The 9,779-nt window shown below is 49.4% G+C and overlaps 1 protein-coding gene across 2 annotated transcripts in view; it reads left to right on the forward strand.

Annotated features, from left to right (window-relative positions):
* LOC116647635 (rap1 GTPase-activating protein 2) overlaps positions 1 to 9,779 on the forward strand; it is a 69,714-nt gene that overhangs the window by 22,922 nt on the left and 37,013 nt on the right. For both annotated transcript variants that reach the window (XR_004302356.1, XM_032429149.1), the window contains exons 8-10: positions 2,385 to 2,485; positions 4,482 to 4,611; positions 6,811 to 6,966. Coding sequence is in view for 1 of the 2 variants with exons in the window: in XM_032429149.1 (XP_032285040.1) it covers positions 2,385 to 2,485; positions 4,482 to 4,611; positions 6,811 to 6,966 (387 nt within the window). In the remaining variant the exon portion in view is untranslated. The remainder of the gene's footprint in view (positions 1 to 2,384; positions 2,486 to 4,481; positions 4,612 to 6,810; positions 6,967 to 9,779) is intronic.

The following is a 9,779-nucleotide window of genomic DNA, read 5'->3' on the forward strand; positions in this document are numbered from 1 at the left end:
TGTGTGTGTGTGTGTGTGTGTGTGTGTGTGTGTGTGTGTGTGTGTGTATTTCGTAGTATATAATTTTATTACATGTGTAGCCTTCACAGTCAAGATACAGAAGAAGTCCAGCAACACAAGGATCCCTTGTGTGGCCCTTTCATAAGCATGCTCACCTCCCTCTTGCCTCCATCATCCCTTCCCACCTCTAGTCCCTGAGCCCTGGCAACCACTAATGTATTCTCCACTTTCTAAAGCTTTGTCATTTCAAAAATGTTACATAAGTGGAATAATACACTATATATAACCTTTGGGTATTGGCTCTTTTTCCCATTCAGGGAGATTCATCCAAGTTCTTAAGTGTATCAGTAGGGTTCATTTCTTTTTCATGGCTGCATAGCATTCCATGGTATAAATATACTATGGTCTGTTTAACTAGTCACCCTTTGAGGGATATCTGGGTGGTTTCCAGTTTGAGGCTATTATGAATAAAGCTGCTATGAACATTTGTATATAGGTTTTTGGGTGAACGTAAGTTTTCATTTCTCTGGGGTAAATGCTGAGGAGCATATGCTGGGTTTATGGTAATTACATGTTTAGTTTTGTAAGAAGCTGCTGAACTGTTTTCTGGAGTGGTTGTTCCATTTTGCATTCCTACCAGGAATGTATGCATAATCCATTTCCTCTACATCCTCACCAGCATTTGGTGTTGTTACTATTTTCTAATTTTAGCCATTCTGATAGATGTGTAGTGATGTCTCATTATGGTTTTAATTTATATTTTTCTAATGGTGGCTGATGGTGTTGAACGTCTTCATGTGCTTACTTGCCATCTGTGTACAGATACATATATCTCTTTGGGTGCAATGGCTGTTCATGTCTTTTAACCATTTCTTTTTCTTTTCTTTTTAAGATTGTATTTTTAAGTAATCTCTACACCCAACGTGGGGCTTGAACTCACAACCCTGACATCAAGAGTCACACGCTCCGACTCAGCCAGCTAGGTGCCCCTCTTTTGACCATTTTCTAATTGGATTTTTTTTTTTTACTGTTCAAAAACTTTTTATAACAGCTTTATTGAGGTGTAACTCACATTTAATATGATTCACAATGGTTTGAGAATTAGATCTCAGTAAAGTGTATGATTCAGTGGTTTGTAGTATATTCACAGAGTTGTAAAACCATCACCACTATCTAACTCCAGAAAATTTTTATCAACACCCAAAGAAACCCCATACCCATTAGCAGTCACTCCATCACCATTCTCTCCAGTTCCCATCATCAAAAATCGACTTTCTGTCTCTATGGATTTGGCTGTTCTGGACACTTCATGTAAATGGAATCATAATATGTGGTCTTTTATGTGCTTTTGCTTAACATGTTTTCAAGTTTCATCCATGTTGTAGCATGAGTCAGTCGTGCATTCCTTTGATGGCAGAATTATATATTGTATGGACATACCACATTTCGTTTATCCATTTGTCAGTTGATGGACATTCTGGTTATTTCCACTTTTGGGCTGTTATGAATAATGCTGCTTTTAACATTCATGTGCAAGTTTTTGTGTGGATTTATGTTTTCATTTTTCTTGGATATATTCTTAGGAGTAGAATTGCTGGGCCATATGGTAACTCTATGCTTAGCCCTTTGAAGAACTGCCAAACTGTTTTCCAAAGAGACAGCACCGTTTTATATTCCCACCAGCAGTGTATAAGGCTTCTGACTTTTCTGTATCTTCACCATCAGTTCTTTTTTTTCTAAAGATGTATTTTTTTTTTTAGAGAGAGCACGCAAGTGGGGGGAGGGGCAGAGGGAGAGGGAGAAAAATTCTCAAGCAGACTCCCCACTGAGCTTGGAGCCTGACAAGGGGGCTCGATCCCAGGATCCTGAGATCATGACCTGAGCTGAAATCTGGAGTCTGCCGCTCAACTCACTGAGCCACCCAGGTGCCCCCTCACCATCAGTTCTTATCTTTCTTTTTGATTATAGCCACCCAGGGGGTGTGAAGTGGTATCTCATTATGATTTTGGTTACTACTGAGTTTTGAGAGTTCTTTATATATTCTAGATACTAGTCCTTTGTCAGAAGTCCAACTATTAATTTTTCATTTATGGAATGGTTTTTGGTATCAAGTCTAAGAACTCTTTGCTTCAGCTTTGCATTTTGTACTGACCAGCAGCCTTTGTTGAGATAGCAAGTCCTCATTAACCAGCCCCGAAGTTCCGGCTCTGCTGAGTGAGCTTCTATTTGTCCTTCCTCCAGTCAAGCAGAGCCACTGGCTGGCAAATGTGTTGGGGGTTAGGGAGAAAGGAAGAAAAGGACCAGATAGCTGGACAACCACATTCCTTCCCTTGGCATCAAGAATGCTTTTCTGACTCTTACCCCTGATTCTGTTTCTCTTTCAGACCCTGGAGGAGGAGCTATTTGGGAACAATGAGGAGAGCCCAGCTTTCAAGGAGTTCTTGGATCTTTTGGGGGACACGATCACACTGCAGGATTTCAAAGGGTGAGTTTCAGCCAACGGATGGCTCCGGCCCTATTGATAAAAGCCTAGAGTAAGGGAGAGGGGCAACAGCTGAGTCTCAGGGGGTATGTGAGAGGTAGAAACACACACAAGAAACATGGGATCATTTTTCAGCAAGTGATCAACATTCACCTGCATTCCTAAGGAAACGGGTGACGTGGAGGATAATCCAGAATGGCACATTATCTGAACGGCACAGACATTGGCCTTCAGATGCATGATGAAACTGCTCAGACCAAGAGTGAAATGAATCCACCTTCTCTGTCACTCACCTGCCAGGCCTTCAGGAAAGAGGGCCCTGTGCATTTTTGGGGGAAGTGGCCCATTTCAGATAACACACAAAAAGAATGGATAATTAAGAGTTGGTGGAAATACAGTAATCTCCCTGGAAGGAACCTATGCAGTAGTCTCTGGTTCTCTAAGTGGAAAGAAAGAATTTTGGGGCTATTGCTTGGAAGACTCTGGTCCCTGATTTCCCTTGACAAAGGAGCATTTGAGCAGGGCCTTCTGGCCTGGCCAGTCTGTTCCGTGCTTTGTGGCTGGCACACAGCTGAGCCCCAAGGACCCCCTGCTTCAGCAGCCAAATTAACAGGATCTCCTATCAGGTGCAAAAGTGCCCAGCTCTGGGTCTGGTGTGTAGTGGGTGTTCAGTAATTACTTTCTTCCTCCGCTCCCTTCTCTTCTCCTCTTCTTCTCCCCCCACCCCACCCCTCTTCTGTCTGCCTCCCCCTCCAAGGTCATCATGGCCGCCTGGAGTCAGTCACACATAGCTAAAAGTCCCACTTCCACCACTTACTGGCTCTGTGTCTTTGAACAAGCGACTTACTCCCTGAAAGCCTCAGTTTCCTCATCTGTAAAAGGGGGGTAAAGATAGTGCTGACGCCGCCAGGTTGTCGTGCACGTGAAACAGCTAGGCTGGTGCCCCACGTGGAGTCAGCACGGGGAGTCTTCGAGTTCTTGCTCTTCTTGTGCCACCTTCCATTGACTCCGAGATGCCTTCATCGTAACATGCATCCTGATTTCAGAGATGTTAAACTATGAAAAAAGGTGTGCCTTAGAATAGATGAAATAAAGGCTCTTCAAACCAGGAAGAACCCCAGAGATCAGGGACTTCTAGCCCTTTATCGTATAGAGGAAGGAAACCGAGGCAGATTAAGACAGGTTAAGTGATGTGCCCGAGGTCACACGCTGACTTAGTGGCAGAAGCAGCGGCAGAACCCGGAGTGCCTGGCTCCTGGGCTGGTGAGCTTCCTGCCATGCCGGGCAGGGCACGTTTTCTGGTTTGTGTTACAGCGCTTGTGGGGACTGACGTCCAGGGTCTGCTTTATTTCATTTTCTTAAAGGACCTGCATCCTCCTCCCCTTGCTGAAGAATGTGATCCACGGCCGGGAGCCACATGTCTATAAAGGAAGAAGGGGCGGCTCCCGGAAGCCCACCCAGTGTGTCTTAGTACTTTCCTTTCCTGCCTTTGAGGAGATACCCGGAGAGGGGCTCCTTGGATGCCACTAGGTTGGGTGCTGCTGTGGCTGGGTCTCCACACGAGGGACCGGCTGGGTGGAAATCCAGACTCTTCAGGCTGACTCTGGATGCTCCCCACAGGATGGCTGCTTGCCCTGGCTCTGGGCTGAGGATCTGGACATGGCCTTGCAGAGAGGAAAGGCTTATGCCCAGCCGTGGGGGCCACTGGCACCTTGGCTGGCGTTTGTCTGGGACTGCGGCTGGGTGACCCTCCCTTCCCACTGACCGTATGGATATTCTGCCTTTGTCTTTTAAATAACAGGCTTATGGGTAGAACTCCGGGGCTCGTGTGCTCAGGAGCACGGACCTACCTGCGCTGTGCACATCGTTCTCTCTGTGCCCCCACTCTCGTGTGTCTTCTCATTCCTTCTCCTGCCCCCGTAGTCTCAGGGAAAGCACCATGTAGCCTACTCCTCCTCACACTCTCTCCCTCCCTGCTCTTGCCCTGTTTTACTGACAGTTTCCGCGGAGGCCTGGATGTGACCCATGGACAGACAGGGGTGGAATCCGTGTACACGATATTCCGGGACAGGGAGATCATGTTTCACGTCTCCACAAAGCTGCCATTTACCGAGGGAGACGCCCAGCAGGTAACCTGGTTCGGGAGGGCGTTGGGAGCATGGGGCATGTGAGGTGAAAGCCTGCTTCTGGTCTTGGGTACTTGAGGGGCTGGGACCCCCTCCCCACTTTCATAATCTGGAGGCCAGTCTGTCCATCGCGCTAACCGACCCAGGCAGCACATGAGCCCCTGTGTGGGAGTCAGGACAGGGCTCCTGGTTGTTCTGCTCTGCCCGGTGGGGAACCTGCAGCTCAGCGTGGTTAGAAGACTGTGTCCTAGTTGACTAGGGGCAGAGCTGGGAGCAGAGTCCAAGTGCCCTCATGGTGGGTGGTGGTGAGGAGGATGTGTTGGCATTTGCAAGTAGCAGCTTGATACCAGCTCTGCCATGCGGGGGTATGTGGCTCCGGGCAAGCTGGTGAACCTTGTGGCCTCATGTTCCTCAGCTGTAAAACAGACACCACCACCTAAGTCAGGGGCTTGTTGTGGGCATCACAGAAGGTTCTGAAGGTAGGGCTCAGTACGGTATCTGGCTTGTGGTAGGCTTCCTTCCTGACCATTGCCCTCCTTCCTGCCCCAGTGATGGGTGGCAGCCCCACCCCAGCCATGGTGGTCATTGCTTTAACACCAACCCCCCCCCCCCCCCCCCGCCTCTCAACCTTTCTAGTCTCATGGCCTCATCTCTTGCTGCACCTGCTCGTGGGCAGGAGTTCGGCCTTCACCTCAACCAGGGAACCTGGATGAGACCTCTGCATCCAGCGTTTTCCTGCCCTCCCTCTCATTTGCTGCTTCTGAGAGCGGCGTGTCCCCAGGGTGGCCCGGCTCTTTTCTCGGTGAGCCCTGAAATCAGCAGCTGGGGCCTGGCTGTTGCGCCACCTGCCCCCTCCCACTCTTTGTGCCTTTTCAGTCTCTAGGAAACTCAGAAAGGAAGGTAGGCTCTTCCCCAGACTCTGACCCATTCCTCTCTGAGCAGGGAACTGAGGAGGGAGCACAGATGTAATACTGTAAACATAGTGCCTGGCTTCTTAGGGAAAAAGGAAATTGGCAAATGAGACTGTGATTTGGCTCTAAAATAACCACTGAATGTTCCAGAAACAAATGGGAGCAGGATTCCTTTTGAATCCAAAGTAGGTTTTCTCTCCACCTTTGTTTCTCTGTTCCTTCATGGCCTCCTTGCCCCCTGCCCCAGCCTGGGGCTCTCTTTCAGTCTCCCCCATATTCATGGGGACATACACAGAGCTTGGCTCTCTGCAAGGACTGAATAAATATTAATTTTCTGCCCCCAAGAAATGGGAGGAGGTGGGTGGGGTAAGTGAGACAATTTGTGTAAAAGTGCCCAGCATGGGGCTCAGTCTATAGCAGTGCTCCGTAAATAAGAAAGTCAGTGTGAAACGCAGGGCCTGCATGCCTTAGGTGCTTAATAAAGGAACAAACGCATAGGTAAGTACCTCGCCAGCCCTCCGTGGCCCCAGTAGTTGAAGTCATGCATGTGAGCACCACAGCATGGTTCCTGACGCACAGTAGGTGCTCGGTGATTGAGAGCACCTGTGGAAGAACCTGGCCCCGTTTGGGACACTGAATCAGGCTTGGATTTCTCTCCCGTGACCTCCGCCAAGCCAGGTCCCCTCTTTCTCTAAGCGTGGCTCTCCTTCTCTCTGGTATAGAATGATCTGCCTGCTCATCCCTGCTCATCCACATTTCCATCAAGCGCTGCCCCCTCCCTCCCCCACCTCTACCTCCTCTTCCAGGAAGCCTTCTCGGGTTAGCACCAGGCCTCTGATTTTGCCCTCCTTTCTGCCCCCAGAGTGCCAGATGCTTTGTGTGTGGCAGCTGATGTAGCACGTGCTGGCTGGTGCCTTTGTTACTATTCTCAGGTGGCTTCACCACCTTTGTGTCCCTTCCGGATCCATTACAGGCTTTACCAGGGCAAAACCCGCTCCTCACCTTTTAACTCTTCTCCCCGAGCCCTACGTCAGGGCTCTGCATGCTGTTGAGCTCAGTAACGTGCTCGCTAGCCTCTACCTAACATCTTAGGCGTCTTCCCCATTTTTTCTTTTTGGTGGCTTCTGAAGATTGAAAAAAAAAAAAAAGGAAAAAAGCTCCCCTGGAGAGCTAGGTCTCAGTTTCAGGGTTTCTGTATAAAGATAGAATAATGAGGAATTTCCTGTATAGATCTAGTCTGTTTTCAGGATGTTCCTAGCTGGCTTACAACAACGGACCCCTTTTTGTTTAGCTCCAGAGAAAGAGACACATTGGGAATGACATTGTGGCCATCATCTTCCAAGAAGAAAACACACCATTTGTCCCAGATATGATTGCCTCCAACTTCTTACATGCCTACATTGTTGTGCAGGCCGAGAACCCAGGCACGGAGACCCCATCCTACAAGGTGAGGAGAACGGCTCGTTGGAGGAATTGGGGGGCGCAGGCACTTCACACCTTCTGGATTTAGTAATGTCAAGGACCACTAGTTCTCCATGGCTCCTCAGCAATGCTCCTAGCATTGGTGTGATCAATTTTCTAGAAATCCCAGGTTTCTGGGATTTGGGAGCTAGACTCTTGGTGGAAGGCACCTTCTGAGGTCATCTCATCCGTCTGGCTGCCTCCGGGTTCAACAGCATCTCACTCAAGGGTTGAGAATCCCCTGGTGCCTCTGTTTGGAATCTGGTGAGACCATTGGCTGGACTAAGGCAAAGCCAGAGGAGACAAAAAAAAGAAGGTTGGAGGTGGGGGCACCGTCAGGAAAGGGAGAGGAAACAGGGTGGTAACAAACAAGGGGAAAGAAAGTAGAAGGAGAAATGTTTATGGTGAGAATGGTGGAGAGCAGGGGGCCTGGTAGACCCTGGCCATGGGGTGGGTCCTTCTGGTTTAGCTGTTCTGGAAGAAATGATCGATCTTAATTTGAAGACTCCCAGGGAGGTGGGGTTGCAAGCAGCTGAGTTGAAGCCTCCAGGTCAATAAGTGGTCTTCCAAAATGGCTTAGTGTCCTCCCTAATGCAGGTAAGCCCCAGCATCCTCACCCTGCCCGTTCCTGGTGGCTGTGCCACCAGCCCTGCCCTTCTCTTCTCCATGAGAAACAGTTCTGACCTCTTGGGCAACAGTTTCTCTCTATCTCAGTGGTGTTGGGGGTGTGTGATCCAAGGGAGATAGACTGAGGCAGGGTCTTTAATGTGGATGTTAGTCTTTGAACCCCTTGTGGATATGTGCAAAATGTTGTTTATGCACAAAATGTTGAGTTTATGTGCTGCTTTGCGTTTTAGGGGGAGAGAGACCAAAGCTCAAATTCTCAGAGGGCTCCCTGTTCCCCACAGTGTTAGGAACCACCGTTCTAACAGGAAATGAGTGCGTCGTTGCTAAGGGGAAATTGGGAGACCTGAAAATGTAGTAACTATGTCATAACCTGGCCAGTGCTGTTCCAAGGGCTCATGAAGTCCCTGTGCTTCAGGGCCATCCTCACGAAGTATCAACTTTGCTTGAAGACTTTGGAAAAGAAAATGATGTCATGTAATTGTTACATCAGTAGAAACCCACATATTTTAAGTGCACCAACTTTAAAACTAAATATGAGACTACAAATAAAACCCCACACTCTCTCCTACGAGGAAAGCTGATTCTTTCATATCCCCTTGTTCATATTCCTGCTCCTTTGTCACTGAGCAATTTCAGCCGAAAAGTCCGAAAAGCTGCGGTTTGGGCATTTCCTTGAAGGATCACCTTCCTAGACCAACATGGGCATTCACTTCAGATGGCTGCTTGATTTGTTGATGGAAGCAAGTGTATTCAGTCGGTGGCTCCTGTATGCCTGGCTAGGGGTGGGGCATGTGGAGGTGACATATAGAACTGGCCTCCCGGGAGGGAGAGAGGACCACGGAGGTGCAGTTCAGCCCCTGGGCCGCTCAGCCAGCCAGTTGGCTCTTTTCCCAGCCAGTAGAGGCAGAGGGCCACCATGGAGGGTCCTCGAGGTGAAGCTGTGTGGTAGCAGGGCTCCCTGCCCCTGCCGGGCAGTCATGTACGAATGTGTGGCTTGTGTGCTGGGCCTCTGCTGGCAGAGTGGGGCCTCTCGTGGATGCTTAGTATTTGTTTTTAGCTCCCAATAGGAAATGGAACTCAGCTAACTGGCTTCTCCACTTTCCCAAGAGCTTAGTAGAGTGGGAAAATACAGCGATCCAGATAAAGCACCACCTCACCTTCAGCTTTGATGCTGGAAGTCTTTACCAAGTCTTCCCAGCCACAGCCCATGGTCCAGGGAAAAGCTCTGTTCTCAGAGAGGGTGATGATGGCAGAGAAGCAGGACCCACAGAAAGAGCTGGACTGTCCCAGGCTGTGGGACCGTGTGGCACTGGCCGGGCAAACATCTGGGCCGGAAAGGCAAGACTTGTGAGTGGGGGACCGGGGGTGCAGAGCGCAGGGAGAGGGCCCAGGCTTCCAAGGCACTCCCCAAAGCTGTGTCCATTCACGCTCCCAGCAGCACCCCAGGTGATGAGAAGAAGACTGGGGAGGACCTGGTCAGATTCTTCAGAGGGTCCAGGGTGAAATGGGACCTTCGCTGACCTCTGCAGACTTGGGGGCTATGGCAGAGGAGGCTGGGATAGCCCCAGGGAGCTGTGCACTGGGGAGGATGAACAGGAAAGAGGAGGAAAGGAAGGGAAGGACAGGGTAGGAATGTGCAGGAAAGGCCCCCCAGACCGAGAGGCTCAGGAGCTGGGGCTTCTGGTCCTGGCCCTGCCTCTGACTACTCTGTGACCTTGGGCCAGTTCCTTCCCTCTCTGGACTTCAGCTTCCATTTGTGTGAAATGAGGAAGTTGGACTAGATCGTCTCTGTTCCTTCCAGCCCTGATATACTGCAGGAAGGGAAGTGGGGCCGGGGTGGGGGTGCTGAGGACGAGGGGCATGTGTGTGTGTGTGTGTGTGTGTGTGTGTGTGTGTGTGTGTGTGAGAGAGAGAGAGAGAGAGAGAGAGAGAGATTAGAAAGTGGTTTAGGGGAATTCTGTAGTATTTCGGGTGTCCTTTATTAGGTTCGGGTCAGCAGGGAAAGTAAGAAAAAACAAAACAAAAGCACGAGCTAGCAGGTTGCCCCTCCCCGGGTACTTGCTCTGTACCATGCACTGTGCTGGGCCCTTAGAAGCCCAGTCTTCTTTTTTTTTTTTTTTTTAATTTTTTTTATTGTTATGTTAATCCCCATACATTACATCATTAGTTTTA

Source organism: Phoca vitulina, unplaced genomic scaffold (genome assembly GCF_004348235.1).
Source record: "Phoca vitulina isolate PV1807 unplaced genomic scaffold, GSC_HSeal_1.0 scaffold40, whole genome shotgun sequence".
Classification (NCBI taxonomy): Eukaryota; Metazoa; Chordata; class Mammalia; order Carnivora; family Phocidae; genus Phoca; species Phoca vitulina.